The sequence below is a fragment of the Falco cherrug genome, chromosome 10 (genome assembly GCF_023634085.1).
Source record: "Falco cherrug isolate bFalChe1 chromosome 10, bFalChe1.pri, whole genome shotgun sequence".
Lineage (NCBI taxonomy): Eukaryota > Metazoa > Chordata > Aves > Falconiformes > Falconidae > Falco > Falco cherrug.
The window spans coordinates 2420909-2439158 of NC_073706.1; the positions used below are offsets into that span (position 1 = coordinate 2420909).

An 18250-nucleotide genomic window follows, 5' to 3' on the forward strand; every position below is an offset into this window, starting at 1 on the left:
ATTCTCCAACTGTCTTCTATTAGGATTGCATCTGTATTTGGGTGCCTAAAAAAAGAGGGGAAAAAATAAAGGGGAAGACTCATTTCCAGAGGTGCAGAGGAAGCAGCATGGTTCCTCCTGTGTGTCTGTGTTTCCACTGCCTCAGGGGTGCTTGGATGCAGCTCAAGGAGGACCAGGCGCAGTGAATGAGGACCTGAAATTTTATTACCTTCATCTTCTTTTGGAAGCAGAGCCTATTTGCAGATTTACAGCTTGTGTCAACAGGAAGTTCATGTTTACAAGTTTCCAGGAAAAAAAGCCAGCATTCCTGTCCTATGCGATAGCTCGGTGGGGACGCTGCCTCACATGGGAGTTCTCAGATTGGTATGCTAGACAGGAATGAGTTTTAGCCATGTAAAACATCCAGACAAAAAGATAAAGCTATGAAAAAATTGAAGGCCAGAAGGAAAACAGTAATTCAGCAATTTGGTGGAAAATACACAGCAAGACAGCATAGCCATTTCTGGAAAAATACTTTTGTAGCATCTGGGATTCACACTTCAAAGCAACAGAAGAATTTCAAGAGGACAAAAAACTATATTCAGGCACTAACATGAATTTTTCTCGTCTGGTCCAAGTCTCTTGTCATTCCCATTACACTGTTCCTCCAAGGGTCAGCAGCCAAGCTCGGCCTACAGTCACACCAGGGTGGCCCCTCTCCTCCCCACAAGCGCAGACATGGTACCATAGTGGTGTCTGGTGGTGCCTCTGGATCCACCAGGACCTGCCAGGATCCATCCTCCCCCCTGAGCTCAACCCCAGGTCAAGCCTCCTCCTCTCTAGAGTCACCAGCATCAGAGAGGTTTGAAGGACAGCGAAGCCACTGCCCACAACCAGAAAGTGCAGGTAGCAGCAGCTTGCTCTAACCCCGAAGCAGGGCCATGCCAGCTGCAGAACAGACCTCTGGCAGCAGTTCCACCTCGAAGCCTTCCTGAAAGGGAAGTGCAGAAAGCTGCTCTGCACAACGAGACTCCAGCACCCTGCACATCTCTGCAGACCGCGTTAGTACAGCAGCTGGTATGCTGCAAATTCTCACCCCAATTTCACAGCAACTTCCCCCTGCATAAAAGCCATGTTTTCAAGAGTAAAACTTCAAATGCTAAATCTCAAGCTGAGGACACCATTTATTGCCTTCAGCAAGCAGGAAACCTGGGCAGAAACAGCCCCATCCTGTGAAACCCGGTCTTAAAACCATCGTCTTCCATATGGTTATTGAAAAAAATCCAAAACCAAACAAAAAAAGCAACCCTCTTTCAAAAATTACACAAAACAAGGAGACATCAGCCAAAGGTCAAGCAGCTAGCACTCTACCAGGATGCCAAAGAACTATATTCAAATCAGTAAATATTTATTTAGGCCATGTTGTACAGTTTAGTAAATACAATTACAGAGTGCCTAGGGTGGTTTCGGATCTCCTGAGCACATATTGGACCCAGGGAAAATTTCTGTCTTGAAAATGGACATTTTCCAACAGAAGACTGTTTCAATCAGAACATACTTCTAAAACAAACTCATTCAACAAAACACAACAGGTACAGAAAATTAAGTCTCAAAAAAATACAGCTACCTTCTCCTTCGACAAACAGCTGAAGAAAACCAGGCTGATGAAGCACACAACCTACCCACCCTTAAAAACTCCCAGGATTTAACATGCAGAAGTTTCAGACCAACCCAGCTAAAGAGGAAGCCAGTAATTGCTGGAGGCATCAGCTCCCTCCAACCCCACCACGTCTGTACCCAATACTTTGAGCCACAGCTGCCCCCCCGCACAGATTTTAGGTGACCCACCTCACCCAGAGGTGCACATCTCCACTCATCCCCTGGGCATTCCAGCTCTTTCCATATCAACCCAGCAGCACTAATAACGAAATTCCCAGTGGGGTCCGAGAGATGGGGAGGAGAAAGTCATGCAAAGCTCCCAAAACTTTTTTTTTCCATCCAAAGTGCTTAGGAGGAAACACACCATTACTGAGGAGCTGCCTGCCCTGGATCCAAGCATTTTACATCCAGGTAACACTGTCCTTACGCAAGGGGATGGAAGCCATCAGATCCCTTATCATTTCTCCATAGGAGAAAGGGGGATCCATCTGTGCTTTGTGGTCCCCCTAGCAAGCTCCCTGCAGCAGTGGAGTGAGCAGAGCGAGTGCTCAGCACCCTGCTCTGCTTCATGCACCCCCGGCCTCTCCTGTTCCCACAAACCTGGTAAGTAATATACTGGAAAACACTCAGGACAGTTCAAAGCGAAGATTTTTCAATAGACTGAAAAAAGCATTTGGTGAGAGCATCACATCAAAGAAGTCAGAGGTCTTCCACCCCATGCACAGGACATACATGTTCGGACAATTCTCAAGAGCCAGCAATAGCCAAAGGTCTGTGTGCTGAAGTTGATTAACGTGCACACAGGGGAATAAGGAAGAGGCCAAAAATTACCTTCAATCTAAAACTCGGGTCTACTAAACCTGAAGCTTCAACAGCTGTCAACCCCTTTATTTTCTACACCAAGAGTTCTTAAAAAAAAACAACTCAGGGGAAAGAGCAAGAAAGAAACACCTTAATTTAAAAAACAATAATAAAAACCTGGAGTAGGAGATGAAAGAGAGATACTCATCAAAAAAGCTTCTCCAAGGTGGGGCTGGATTTGATGGCACAGGTGGTTAAAAGGCAGCATTCTGGAAATAGCTGATTCCATTTGGCTGTGCTGCTACTGAGAAAAAAAAATAATAAACCAGCTCGAGCATACACTTACTTCCTCTTCATTTCATTAATCCTACCCAGAACCATCGCTGAGGTGAAGCCGTGTTTATTGCAGACGGTTCTGCTTCAGGGTGTGCTCTGCCCAGGTGAAATAGCACGCTGCGGGGCTGCTCCTAACTCTCCCCAGCTGTGTTTTGCTGACGGTCCTGAACGTCCCCACCTGGTTCTGCAGATGGAACAGCTGCAGTTAAAGGCAAACACCTGGCCCACCACAGCCCTGCCCCGCGTTGCAGGGGGAGATTAGAGTTACACCGGCTCCTGCCCTACTTAAGCTGTACCAGTATTTGGATTATAAACGCCGCGTTTGTGGTTAATAACCTGACTGCTTTGAGCCCAAGTAACTTGAAATGCTGCAGGCTGAGTTTTGAGTTCAGCATGACTTGTTTATGTTCAGTTAATGACCATGGTCAGCTTTCCACTGACTGGCCACCAAAAAAATCCCTGAAGGAGTGGGAGAGATGAGCGACAGATACACCACCCCTCCTACTCAGAGCTGCAGACCACCACTGGGCGCCCCAACGATCGTATGCTTACAACCAGTTGCACCCCTTGCACAACAGCTCGGGGTTGCACCGACCCAACCAGGGCTGCCAAGGGGATGCAGCCCAGCGTGCTGCAGCTCCCCCAGTATCCCTGCAGCCGAGCCCAGCACCGCGGTGTGTCCCAGGCAGCCAGGCTCACAGCACGCCCTGCTCCGTGTAGGGAAAGGTAAGACCACGCATGCTCCAAGCTGCTCATGTCTGACCTGATGCTCCAAGCCATAGCATAAGTACTTTGAATTTTACTTCCCTGCAGATCTAGAAGAATAGATGACAAATATATAACCTTTAGGGAACATCATTATGAGCAGAGCAAGAGAAAAACATTTCCAGGGGGGATTTTTTCAGCAGCCATTTCAAGTAACACCTCTCTTCAAGGTAATAATACTGCAGTCTGAGCAGGCTTCTAGTCCAAGAGTTCATTCTTCTCACAACTAAACAGCAGCGTAATACATCTACCTGATTAGCAGTGCTGCTTCAGCATTTCTTTTCAGCATTTTCCTGCAAGTCCTTGCTCAGTGATGACAATATTTATATTGGGAACACAAGAATATGCAACTATGCCACTACAAACTGTAGAGACAGACGGTGCACTTAAAAAACCCCAAACAAAACCACTTCCCGATAGGCTCCAAATGTCTGGACACTACAGCATCAGTCAAAGAAGCTACCTGCTACTTAGCAGTGACTTTTAGATGACCTGAACCTAATTCAGAATCATAGTCATATAGGGGAAAAAATCCCTGAGATGTAATAAACTTTTTGAAGGAGATAATTTGAGGGCAAAAATTAGATCTTGCAAGGCCAAACTGACAGGAATTAGTTCAAGAAACGCTGCAGGGTCAACTTGTATTAACTACAGAAGATCCTTCTGCAAATTAAAAGGTTTTCCTGCCTGCTTGTTTGGGGATATGGAAAAGCTGCAAACTCACCCCCTAAGGTTCGCACTAACGACAGAGGCTGCTAAATGCCAGAAGGAGTCTCAGAGACGAGATGTTGGAATGATAAGAAGTGCTGAAGGTGCAGCCCACTAAAATTCTTCCATGTGTTCAAGAGTCAAGTCCAACCAAACCGACATTTATAAAAGCTCCTCTTTGGGTCCTCTTGCTGAGGAAAAAAGAGTGATGCTCTGACCTGACACAACCAGTCATGTTGAGGGATAATTCCTTCGCTCTTGGGTCCTGTTTACAAACACCTGCATCCCTGTGTCTCTTGGGTACCCAGCCTCCCCCTTGCCTTGGCCTTTTCACAGTCCATCTCCGCAGGCAGGCGAAGTTTACTACACAAATGGAGTGTGGCTGTCTTCTTGACGCATGCAGAACACATAATCCCAGAGAGATAATCCTGATTTAATGATGAAATTAAGGACCTTTGATCAAACAAATAAATTTTATAAAAGCTCTATTAAAATATTCCTTAAGTCTCTGGGACAGGACGACGGACCTCTAAAATTAATTTTGTATGTGACTCTCTCAAGCTGTGTAATGTAACATGAGTCAGGGACAGCAAACTGCTCCTTCTTGTTTGCAAGACACCGTAAAATCTCTAACAGCACTGGAGGCAAATTTCCCATGCTTATTGACATCTGCCTGCCACCCCTTCAACGAAATGCCTCATCCTCTGCCTGCCAGAGGAGCCAGAGGACACCACGATCTCTAGCTCACCCAACTCCATCTCTCCAACTCACAGCACGCCTCCTGCACGCCAAAAATGGGACTGACAGTGGTACAGCCGACCTGGCCACGAGAAAGTGGACCAAAACCACCCGCTGATTTCATACAGACCAACAAACTGAGAGGTGGCAGGAACTCTGTCAAAGCCAACTCGGGCTGCAGTTGAGCTAGTGACCTCCCAGCTGAACTTTCTAGCCTCTGCCAGTCAGTACCAGGTTTTGCATTAAAAAAAATCAGATTTGAAAACAATTCCTCATTAAAACTTAGGTGCAGAAACCCACTTTATGCTCACTGTACAGAAATCCTCAGACACTTGTTTTCTGACCTCATGAGAACTTGCTCCAGCACCAGAGAAGAACCCAATGAATTGACATTTCAACACTTTCTTTTACCCTCAAGTACAAACACGCAGCTTCTGAGAAAAAACAGTGATGCTCTGACCTGACACAACCAGTCATGTTGAGGGATAATTCCTGCGCTGTATCAGTGACTGGAATTACCAGAGCTTTGCCAACAGCTTAATGAGATGGAAACTCACGCTCCCACTGCCAGAATTTGTTTGTCGGGGTATAAACTATTTGGATGCTCCGAATATTTTGCTTCTGTGTTATAAAACAGGTGCGAAGAGGTACATCTCCATTCACGGAGCTGCTGCTCGGAGAAGCGCAGCCATTTGGACAGCACCATCGGTGACAGATTTAAATTCCTGGCATGTTGCATGTACACAGGCAGATCTGTCCACTGGCTCATCCTCGCCTCGGTTGTTCTGCTGATCTACAGACTCAGCCCATGCTGGAGAAGCAGAGTCAGCAGAGAGAGGGCTACCGTGCCTGGTCACCTGAACAAGCCTGCGCATGCCACCGCTTCTCATCCCATCTAGGGTGGTTCTTTTTTAGCTTTTCTTTGGGGCTACTATCAGCAGAAGTGGAACCTCCCTGGCCTTCAGACTGCGAAGACCAGCAATGACTGCACAAATCCTGCATAAAGGAGCAGAAAACCCAGCTTGCTGCAAAATTGTGCCGAGGGAGGCTTTGTGCAGGGCAGAGAGGGGTGGTGGGTGCATTTGGGGAGGTACCAAAGTACTGCTGCACCCAGCAGCACAGCATAGGGAAGTGCCCCTCTGGTGGCTGTTCCTAACAGGGCTCACTCACGGGAGCGAAATAACAACAGGCTTTCACTGAACAGGGCTGCAAGAGTCTGGACAGCAGCTAGGTCACATCTGTCCACAGTCCACTTGAAGCAGAATCCGTCCCATGTGGTGCTGCCACGTTCTGCAGGGCTTCCTGGGCCACCTTACACCACTAAGAGCAGCACAGTAACAGTGCAGTGCTGGTGGGAACTGAGGCAATCCTTACTGACACATGCAAAAGGGAAAGTGGAGATCCTATATCCAACCAACCATCCTGTATGGTATCTGCGAGACTAAAGGCAAGAACTTCTGCATGGACGAGATCCTGGTCTCTGATGCTCAACTATCCGTAAATCATCAGAAAAGTCATCAGCACTGATAGAAGATCAAGGAGATGTGGTAAACTACATTCAGGAGTAGTGACCGAGTCTACAACTGTTATTTTTATGAGCATATTTTACCATAAAAGTCTTACAAATTTCATCCCATTAACTTTATCTCAAACTTAACTTTCTTAATTAGAGGTATAGGGCTCAAGGGAAACTGCTGTAATTATTAAATGGGAAATAAAACCTGATGAACACAGTAGCTGCAGTGACTGAAGATGTTAACATTTAAATAAAACTGGCAGCAGTCAAGTCAAGAAACATCTAAAAAATTACCTGCTCAACAGTTTGTGTGCTCTAATAGTTGTTTACCCATTCACATGCACAAAGGTTGGTTTTTTTCCTCTTGCTAAAATCAATACTACACAGGGAAAAGAAACGATTTGTTCAATGAGACAAGTATATTCAAGAAGAAAAAGGACAGACAAGAGCATGTGAACATTTCTGGAGTACCACAGTGCAGAATCAGGCCAAGCAGGTGCTTTTAGATATGGGCGGCAGGGATGGCAATGCTAAAATCAAAGAGGGTGCAGGTCACCCCAAACACTCCTTTTGCAAGGTCCCCATCCACAAGCTTTCCAAAAGAGGGGTATCTGCTGCTGTCCAAGATTCTTCCCAAGATTCCATCAAATTAACTTCTAGGTACTCAGCATACCTAGATTGTAGTGGTTTGACCCTGGCTGGATGCCAGATGCCCACCAAAACCGCTCTATCACTCCCCTCCTCAACCAGACAGGGGAGAGAAAATACAACAAAAGGCTTGTGGGTGGAGATAAGGACAGGGAGATCACTCTGCAATTACTGTCATGGGCAAAACAGACTCAACTTGGGGAAATTAATTTAATTTATTACCATTCAAATCAGAAAAACACCTTCCTCCCACCCATACCTTCTTCCCAGGCTTAACGTCACCTCCAATTTCTCTCCCTCCTTCCCCCAAGCAGCACAGGGGACAGGGAATGGGGGTTGCGGTCAGTTCATCACACGCTGTCTCTGCTGCTCCTTCCTCCTCACACTCGTCCCCTGCTCTGGCGTGGGGTCCTCCCTGGGCTGCAGGTGGAGATCTGCTCCACCGTGGGCCTCCACGGGCCGAGGGGCACAGCCTGCCTCACCGTGGTCTTCACCACAGGCTGCCAGGGAATCTCTGTCCGGCGCCTGGAGAACCTACTGCCTCCTTCTGCACTGACCTGGGGGTCTGCAGGGCTCTTGCTCTCACACAGCTTCATTCCTCTCTCCCACTGGCACAGATATTTTTTCCCCCCCTGCTTAATATGCTGTCACAGAGGCACTACCACTGCCCCGATGGGCTCAGCCTTGGCCAGTGGCAGGTCCATCTTGAAGCTAGCTGGCATGGGCTCCATCAGACATGGGGGAAGCTTCTGGCATTTTCTCACAGAAGCCACCCCTGTAGCCCCCCTGCTACCAAAACCTTGCCATGCAAACCCACTAACCTAGATACAGAGGGAAGATCACACTTTCACAGAAAAAATCACCCTCTGCGAGGGGAGAAAGGCACCAACCAGTGTATTCTGAAATGTGGAGACTCGGGTGGACTAAAGGAAGTAATCTGGAGTCAGGCATTTTGCAGCAGAGGAGTAAAACTCTCAAACTCTTGGAGTTGGTTTAGGAGTAGTAAATGGATGCAGGTGATCCGCCAAAAATTCAATTTTGTGTGACACTGATTTGCAGTCCCTGATACCCCAGTCAGATTTACAAGCTCTGTGAACAAGTCCCTGCCTGTGTCTAAATTCTGGCCTCTCCTTTCTGCATACAACTTTATAGGTGAGGGGTGGCTTGGCTACAGAAGTAGATGTATAGATGACAGCAGAGACTAGGTTAAGGATCTATTCCTGCCTCTGTGATTATCGATACCACAGCCCTGAACCATTTCAGCTCTGCAAAGGTCCTGGAGATGCTCTCCCAGATCTGCTAAACCAGTTTGCTTCATGGTTGCCAAAGATTTGCCGTATTTTTTTTTCTGGAAACCATCCTCAAGATTGCTGCCTTTTCTCTCCATCTCTAAGCAGATCTCCTGGCAGAAAAAAACTGGTCCCGGGAAGCAGATGGCTCTGTGATAAGGATATCAAGTTTAATACAACTTCCATCTATGAAGGGGGATGAGAAGGGAGTAGGGAAGGCTCAGAAAGCTAGAAACCTGGATGCATCAGCTCGTACATGCACGCAACCATGGCGCAAGCACTGAAACACACTCAAGTACATGCCCAGCCTCAAAGAGCGGGCAGGTGTCTAGGCTGACACAAGTGATCTCAAGCTAGGCTTGAAGGTTTTTCAGTGCCTCCTGATCTGTGATAGTTTAGGAGTGGAAATGCATCACTGAAAGAACATTCCTGAAGTCAACAGAGTTTCTCAGCACAACATAAAGTACAGAGTGTATCGTTACTCACCATGGGAAGGTGATCCATCAGCATCTGTAGTGCGAAGAGGGAAGCAAACAGCAGAAGGAAAGCAAAGCGCTAGAAAGAATTTCTGGCTAGAATTTGCTGCTTTAAATCTTCACGTGAACATGGGCTGTGTGCTGCAGAATGCCATGCTCGCATCGCGGAAGCAAAATGGGCACAAGGCTTCCATCCAACTCAGATTTAATGGCATAGAAGATAGATCCGCTCTTTGAGAAAAATCCCAATTGTTGATTTCTGTTTTGTCTGGCGATGGAGCACAGTATTCCTCCTTCCTTCCTGCCAAAAGTGGTGGAAGTATGATGTACTTTAAAGTAATTACAGTACCTCATCCCAGAAATGGCTGCATTTCAAACTAGGCAGGAGATACAAAAGTGGGGAGTGGCTCCCTGATGAATGTTTAACCTGCTTTCAGACCTCGGGATGAGAAGATGCTCTTCAAAACAAACTATGGCGTTTTGCTTCCAATACCTGTCTGATTTGTCTCCCTTTGATCTGCCTGGAACTGCTAGCACCTCCATGCTCTTGCTGGCAAGTCCAGGGCAGCACTGCCCCAATGCAGCAGCCACAGGCAGGAGCTGCCTTTCTACAATACGGCTCAGCTTGATACAGGGTTTTTTTTGTTGAACTGATGTCTCTCCAACTCCTCAGAAAAACTGGCTAACATTTGGCTGTGACAACCCTGTGCCCTTCTAAATACACAGCCTGGGTTTTGAGTATGCCTGGAAGTGTTCAGTATTCTGATTATTGGTAGAACAGCCACAATTATCCAAATAAAACTATTACTACATTGGGCCTTAGATCATAAATAGAACTTAAATGGATTTTATTACATCCCAGGAAGCAAGAGCTACAGAAGGAAAAGTATTGCTAAGTGTGCATTGCTACTACCTATCAATTTCTCCTAAACACTCAGCACTTAAGAAATACCCAAAGAAGCACACTGCTCCCACAGCATAACTACTTCAAATTCCCCTCTGAGCTCTTCCCTTTTAGCCAACTCGCATGGTACGTTTTAGCAGCTGAAAATTAAAGGGTCACAATATTGAGCCTTCAGGTATCAAGTTCACAATGGAAATAGCAGCTGACACAGGAAAGGGCACCGCTGAGCACGGTGGTAATAATTCTGTTGCCTCAGAGCTGGAAGCAGCTCCCTTACACCAAGTTTGTTATTTAACTCAGCAAGAAATGAAAGAAAATGCCACAGCCGTGGATTTATTCCTTACACAGCCTCTTTCAAATCATACTCCAAAACCAGAGCCCCACTAGCAGTGAGAGTCCCTAACTTTGGCTGCAGCATCCTCTTTAATTCAAGTAACTCCCTTTCAAGTGCCAGCGAACGCAGTGATGGCAGTGGCCTAAGTGAAGGCTGTGCTGTCCTTCAAGCCCAGGCGAGCTCTTCAGCTGGAGCCCAGCTTCCAGAAGACTTCACAGGAGGCAAACACAACTAGATGCCTCAGGTCCAACAGCAAGGAACGACAAATCCGGGATGTCTGACAGCCACCGGCCCCGGCAGGAACAAGGAGGGCTTCTGTGGGGCCCCGGGAAGCCAGCCAGATATGCCTGCTTCCCTTTTGCCCCTCCTCACGTCATCCAGGAAAAGCCATCTTGCCACCCCAGGGACTCCCCACCTGGGCCCGCTCTGTGGTGACAGCCCAGGCCTGCTGTTACCTCCCAAACAGATGCATTTATTCTCTTGAGAGTCTCCTACATCTTATCTAGCTGGCAGTTTCCAAACGTCGATCGCCAAGTCCAGCTAAAACCACTTTAAGCCCTTTTAGGCAATTATTCCTGAAAGCGTTCCGGCTGGGGAGCAAGGAAGGCAGAACGGCAGCCCCGCGGCAGGGTCCCCCCTCGCTGTCCTGCTGGGACGGGTATGGAAAGCACCTCCTGCACCCCGCTCTGGTGCCGCTGTAAACAGGACCTGGCACGGGAATGGATGTACAGTTTACAAAGATCCCTTGCTTCAAGCAAATTTGCCTCTCAACACATGGCCAAACTCTCACGCAATAAATTAACTATTTGGCAGCCACTGAACTAGCACTGGAGCCAAACCAATTAGGGTTTAATGTGATCCCAATTTCCTATTTCTGAGACGGGGGTTGGGGAGTGGGGGGCAGAGAAGGGGGAAGAGGAGGGAGAGAGAGCAAACTAAATCCCCTCCTGGTTTATAAATCCTTGCCAATCATCCCAGATAAACCTGTCACCCACAGCTCTAAATCTGTATCTGCACTCGCATGCTCCAAGGGACGCTATGGGAAAAGGCGCATTGGATGCAGCCAGCCTGATTCTCGACATGTGTTTTCCATACTTGGGAAATTCAATCATTTAAAAAATATTTACCAAGCTTTGTCTTTAATTAGAAAAACATGACGACGGATAAGGCGAGTTATTGTTTCTAAGCTAGAAATGTCAGAGATCCTAATGATGTCAGAAGATAAACCCCATTACTGACCCACGTACGCGCTGCCAGGCCGGCAAATGTTTCAAAGGTTTTTTTCATCTCCCCTCAAAGTTCAGCCCTTTACAGTCACAATTTATCAGTGGCTTCTTGGCCCCCACCAAACCTAATCAGTGAGGAGGAGGGAAGACTCCTGCCTGCAGATCAGCTAGATGGGGTGTTTTAATGCAAAAGAGCTTGCACAGCGGGGGAGGAACATGGGAGCCATTTGACTTCTTCGTGTTTTAACATCCTGACTACAGTACCGCCCCTGCACATGCAATTATGTGCCATCACCTAAAATAAGCAAATTAATCTCATTGGCACCTGGAAATGTCGCAGGCTGATATCCCCAACCTTTAAAAAAGTGTTAAAAAGTTTCTGCTTAACTAAGACCAACTGAAATATTTGCTCCTAAGAACAGAGCCACAACATATTGTGTACCACAGTACTCACAAAAGAAAAGAAAGCTGATGGTGCTCCAAGCAAGAAAACCACAAGTGTTTGTCTGCCCAGGACCATGTGTGACCATACAGATGTACCCCACACTACAGCTGCTTTTCCACCTCCGTTTGCTCAAGCACCTCCAGTCAGACGCAGAGACTCCGCAGGCAGGATGCACAACTTAAAAGTATAAAGCAAGTATTTGTTGGCTAACAGATACAAAAGATAGCTGGGATGTACTGAGTTATTAAGCTAAGCATTTGTGTGCTCACCAGTCCTGATAAGGCGTCTGAAGAGTCAGGCAGGGTCCCTGGATCAGCTCCCCAGCACTGCCCAGCTGCTGTCTGCCGCCAGCCCAGTCCCACCAGAGTCGGTGATGCTCAACCCAACCATCCCTCACCAGTCCAGCCTACTCCCACCTACACCGACAATGTACAGCCTCCCTGTTTTCTTTCCTATAGGTTTTTATAGCTCCTTCTCCTCCTCCTGTTGCCTCCTGTCAGAAATGATAAAATGCACACACAAGCCAAGTGGGAGCATCCCAGGTGATATATTTGGAGGAACTTGCTGTTACAGCAACTAGGTGCACTATTAGGAAGTGACAGACTAACTCCCAAGAGATCATGAGGATTAAAAATATGGATGCATGTAGTTCAGGGAGAAGCTGGTATTGACACTAACAAACCGGTGTGTCTATTAAGTCCACTTGGAGAAAAGCAGCAGTAATTCTGCAAGCACTCACTAAGCATCCATCCGATTATTTTATGACATCCACAGAAAAAAAATGGCTAATGCTACGCTTTCCATTCAAAATCATACCTGTAATGAAAAAATTCTGTAATATTTCAAAAAGCTTCAAAGTGTCACTGATAGACCCAAAGTCAAGACAACAGCATACCATTTATCTTCTGAAAATATCCTTGCAACCCAAGGTTGAGGGCTATTATCAACTACTATCTTAAATACCAACATAAATCTACACTGGACAAAATCCCTGCCTGAACAGTCTGATCCTTTAAATTATACCAAGACTGCAAAGCACGTCTTTGAGGAAAACATATGTGCAGACTTTGACCTCAAGGTCCAATTGCCAGATAAGTTACTACCTGTAGAAGTTAGGGCTTCCCTCTCTAGAAGAACATGAAACGGAGTAAAGAATGTTTGAACTGAGCTCTAAGGTCAGGGTTGATTAACTTGAAGTGCACAAATACAGCCAAAACAACATCCATGACACTTTTCATAGCTGAATCAAACATCCGTGGGTACACAGGTGGGATGCAGCAGGAAAGGATGGGAAGGTGATGGGGACAGAGGAGAAGTTTTCTGCTCCAGACATGGGGTGGACAAGTGCCTTCAGTATGGTGGGTTTTGGCCTGGAAGAGTTTCAGGTAAATTGCCTGTCTGGGTGGATGCATTGACTCCAGGACTTTCTACATTGGAGGGGGAGAGACAGATTCACTTCTCACCTCTGTGAATTTTACAGCCACCCCCTCCTTCTGACATCAAAGAGTTCACCTCTGATTCTTGCCAGCAAAAGGTAAACCTGAGCAGTCCTCCTCCCCACTCCAGTGGTTCATGGCAACATCTTGAGATAGCTGCAAAGCCTTGGAAGCTCAGGCTGACGGAAAGTGTACTCAGCTCACTATTCCACTCCAGTCCTGCTTTTAAGAGTCAGCCACATGAGCTCTACTTGAAGTACATGCTCTTTTCTATCCCCAGAGAAGGTGCAAATCACAGAATCACAGAACAATCGGGGTTGGAAGGGACCTCTGGAGATCATCTAGTCCGACCCCCTGCTAAAGCAAGGTCTCCTCGAGCAGGCTGCACAGAATCACATGCAGGAGGGTTTTGAATGTCTCCAGTGAAGGAGACTCCGCAAAATCAAAAAACTTTTCTTCTCTGACTGCTTTAAAAAGTCAGTTTATTTCATGCTTCTGAACACTGGTGCAAGGGAAGAGAAACACTGTAAGCCTTTAATTTTACAGTATATGAAAATCAAGACTAAGTCCCTGAAAGATCTATCTCCCCGTTGGAAATATCTATGTAAGAAAAGCATGCTCAGAAGAGTCAGTATGTGCCTTAAAATAATATGGAACATCCCAAAGTTTCAAAGCAGTTCCATATTTCTTCCTTCTTTCCAGATCACTCGTTTCACACCGAGCACTGAACCATTTCTCTGTAATACATACCCAAAGAAATCAAGCAACCTCCTGACATTGCCAGCAACTGGATTTATAATACAGCAAAAATCACTGGGCTGATAAACAAGGCAAAGCATATAATTTGTGCTTATAAAAATTATGAGTCTACAGCTGGTTATTCACCTTCTTGAGAGCAAAGATAAAATCCAACAATGTTCTTGGGCAGACACTAGGCCCAAGAACTAAGTGATGTGCCAGCGTTCAGCCTGTTCAATAACTGGCACTAACAGGACATCATTACCTGCTCTATCTACAAAGCTGCTGAAGGCTATAAGGTGTATTTACGTGCTTATGCTTGTAAAAGAGCTGTGTGGCTCACCAGGGTTATCATTAGCCCTTCACCAATGGATGCCGAGCTGCAGGCGTATTAAAGGTGCCTAAGAAATGATGCTTTAGCTGCCGCCAAGTCATCCAAAGCATCCCAGGTGCTCGTCACCCTCTCTTGCCAGCGGCTACTGCCTTGCTGTACCTGCTGGTGAAAGGTCAGTGCAATCACTTCCTGACTTGGTTCTGTCAGCGGGACCCAGATGAAAACCCTAATCTCAGACATGGTTTAATATTGCTAAACTGAGCGACTATACACACATTTACATGTTCTGGCCATGATCCGGAAAAACATTCAAACAACTTGCCCCAGGTTGCAGAAAGTGTCACAGCTGAGAGAGGAACTGGTTTCACATACCCATTGTGAAGCTATGGCTTTAGGCACAAGATCACTGTCTCCCTCAGCTTCTGTTATTTTAAAGCAGGATTTCGAAGGCCCGTCCCTCCCCCCAGCGCTCAGTCTAAGAGGAACAGGGAATCTCACCAGTCTTTGCATACACCATCAAGCTGTGCCATGAGCAGACACACTGGGTGGGATTTGTTTCATCTAACTCCTTGTTGCCAAAGCCTAAGTCAGCTGTCCTGGACACCCCTTGCAGTCAATGAAAAAGCTCAGGCACCTCCAGTGTGTAATTTGACTCACCCGAAGAGAGATGTCCAAGACTGATGAGATGAATCACCCTCAGAAGCGCTTGCTTCTCCCCTGCGACTGCAGATGGAACTCAGAGGAAGGAGATCAGGCACAAAGGGCTGACTTTTGGACAGGGAGATTAAAGCAGATGACCTCACCCGAGCTCTTTCTGTAGGGCCTTTACTTCAAGGCAGACAAAATGAAAAGCCCTCTATGGCAGCGAGGTTAGGAGCCCATCAACCAGGTACCAGGGTTCTGCAAACCCCCGTGGATGTTACCATGGCTTGCTCACTGCTGTGTCCTCCTCCCGCCGCAGCCACCTGGGCCACCTTTTTAAGTCCGCATGCTTTGACAGACTAATATTTGCAATTGCCTTAAGGGATAAGAACCTCACCCTGAACATCTCCACACATTTTGCACTAAGCAGCACGATAAAGTCTTCACCCACCCTCTGCAATTTCCATCACTTGGTAATTCCTTCCCCATATCGGGAATGAAGCTTTCAGGGTGGTTTCCACATTAGCGTCAGCATCTATCTTTACATTGCTTCCCTATGAGCAATCACACTTCATTTTATAATTCCCTCATTTCCTCTGAGCTTTGGGATGTGCTTTTAACTGCTTTTCTCCTTTCACTGAACTATGACTTATCAACAGCCGCCGCCAGGCCATGATCCAGCCCCGTGTAAATGGCCCGGCCGGGGGCCCGGCCCTCTGGACATCCGTTACAGAGGGACATCGCGGCTCTGGCAGGCACCTCAGCTGAGACGCTCTCCATCCACTCCCAACTGTGGATAAACAAATACTGTGCGCAGAGGCATGGATGAGGAAAACATCAGGAGGTTAATGTGGTGAGAGGCACAGGCTCACCATCTACCCTGCTCCTTGTTGTGCTTCCCTCTCTCCAGCCGACCCGGTCGCTTTCAGAGAGCAAGTGCTGCGGTAACAAACCTGCCCTGAGAAACGCACAACAGCAGCAGGGCTCCGGTTACCCACCAGCCCGAGTAGCAGAGGGTGCTGCACCAGACAGGCTTCACCCAGACACCCCGGGTCGGGGCCCACCTGACCCCTACAGGTCCAGCTGCTGCCGAGGCCACCGGCTGTCCCCAGCCAAGCCAGGGGCGAGCCGGGGGGCTGTGGCCAATAGCGCCGCTGCTGCCCGCCCCTCTGCCAGCGCGGCCACGGCCACCGGGCCCCCGGCCGCCCGGGAACCGCTGGGAAATGCCGGGGGCCACGTCGGGGGCCGGTATGGGAGGCGGGGTTGCCCAGGGCCGCTGCCGGCCCGGCCGCCCGACACTGCGGGCCAAGCACGGCACGCCAAGCACGCTAACCCGGCCCGGGCACCGCTCGCCTTCACGTACCGACGTGCGCAGCGGGCAGAGCCGCGCCGGGCGCAGCCCCCGCCCTGCTCCCCCCGGCAGCGCAGGGCAGGGCAGCCCCGAGGGGCTGAGCCCGACGGCGGGGCCGGCCCCAGCGCTGCCCGCCGCTCCCCGCCTCCAGCCGCGCCGCCCCCCGCCGCCAGAGACCCGGCCAGGCCGAGGCGGCCCCGCCGCCGCCCGGCCCCGGCCCCGCTAGGCCCTTCGCCCCCGGCCGAGCGGCGCCGGGCGGGCCGGCGCCTCCCCCCGCGCCGCGGCTCTTACAGTGGCAGCCGCCCGGGATCCCCACCATCGCCCGGCTCCTCGGCGCCTCCTCCCGCTCCCCGCCGCGGCCCCTCCGGTCCGGCCCGGCCCGGCCCTTCGCCGTGACGCTACCGGGGGCGCGGCCTACCCGGCCCGCCCCGGCAAGGCCGCGGGAGGCTTGGCCTGCTGCCGGGTAGCGGAGCGGGGAGCCCCTGGTTGACCACAGGCGACGCTTTATATATGAATTTAATTCTGAATTTTAGCCTAGTTGTGGCTTACGGCCTCCCCAAGACCATGTCACCTTATTCCCACTTGTGTGCTGAGGCCGCCCCGGTAACACAGAGGTGTCGGGGCCTGGGCCTGCGGCCCAGCGCTGGGGTCTCGGTGGTGTCACCAAAGCTCTGAGCTGCCTCCTGGCACTGCCTAGGCCCAACTGCAGTTGCCCAACGATGGGGTATCCACTTCTCCAGGCAACCAGCGTCTCACCCCCTTCATCGTGAAAACTTCCTTCCTTATATCTGATCTAAACTGACCCTCTTTCTGTTTAAAACCGCTGCCCCTTGTTCTGTGACTACAGGCCTTGGTAGAAAATCTCTTTCCAGCTTTCATATAAGCCTTTATCTATTGAAAGCTGCAATACGGAAGAAAGGGGCTCTTCCCAAGTACCAGCTAACTCAGGGTCCTTCTGTGGAAAAGCCTTGCTACAAGCTCTCATGGTTAGGTGTGCCGTTGTTGGCCAGGGAGCTTTGTGTCAGGAGATCTCCCATGGGCTGCTGCATTGCCACAAATTCCCCAGGGAGTCTGGCCACAGGAAAACACAATTAGATCTACAGGGAAAAAACCCCAGAAGTTAAGTCAAATATTCACGGCAGTGCTGAGACATGGTTTAACTCTGTGAAGTCCAAAGCCTGAGTGCTGTTTACCTCTGGTGGGTGCCTCAAAACCCGGAAATGTCGGAGCTTGTGATGATGAGTTCTTCACCGAGAGCCTGAGAGTCCTGCCTAGGATTTTTGAGGCTGCAGCCTCTTGGTGAAGGCCAACTGGCATATGAAAACTAAGCACAACCTTGCTCCCATCCTGGAGGGGTTTGCCGTGATAGGTGTTCTCTAGGGAAACTGCAAGCAGGCCAGCTGGGTCAGGGACTTCCTGAAAGACTTGAAAGTAGCTGTAGGAGGAAGATCATGTGTCTGCAAATCGGGTTATAGCCAGTGTTTCTGTAAAATATATATGTCATCCTGGAAGCAGGGCCAGGACTCAGTCTCCTGTCCTAATTAGATCTCCTCACCACCAGTTAGCAAGTCAAGCTGGTACCAGTGTGGCTTTTGATGCCCTGCTGTCTCTTGTCTCAGCCTTGGCAGAGCTCATCACCAGTGAAGGAGAGCTCATGGGATGGAGCAGGAGATCCAAAATGACTGCCCTAAGGCACTATCCATCCTCTCAAGTTGCTGCCTGTATAATCAAGGCAGTAAAAGCTGAGCGCCCTACTCGGGTCTTGGGGGAAAAAGGGTACATGGGTCAGGGCTGCTCTTTCCCAGTAGGACCGTGCTCTCAACAAACTGGGTTTGGGCCCACCCAGTTCTGGGCTGGTGGTTGTTGGCTTGCAGCCTGTTGAAAGGTGAGCTGTGGTGCACTGCAGCTCAGCAGTGGTTATATCA

The 18250-nt window shown here is 48.9% G+C and overlaps 1 protein-coding gene across 4 annotated transcripts in view; it reads right to left on the minus strand.

Moving 5' to 3' along the window:
* The window catches only part of CBFA2T2 (CBFA2/RUNX1 partner transcriptional co-repressor 2), a 66373-nt gene extending 49657 nt beyond the window's left edge, over positions 1 to 16716 (minus strand). For 2 of the 4 annotated variants that reach the window (XM_055722130.1, XM_055722129.1), the window contains exon 1: positions 16617 to 16716. In XM_055722130.1, coding sequence (XP_055578105.1) covers positions 16617 to 16644 — 28 coding nt within the window. In that variant the 5' untranslated portion in view covers positions 16645 to 16716. Of the gene's footprint in view, positions 1 to 8925; positions 8945 to 15972; positions 16146 to 16616 lie in introns of those variants that run through there. The other 2 variants (XM_055722131.1, XM_027812009.2) reach the window with 2 other exon arrangements.
* Positions 16717 to 18250: the final 1534 nt, after the last annotated feature.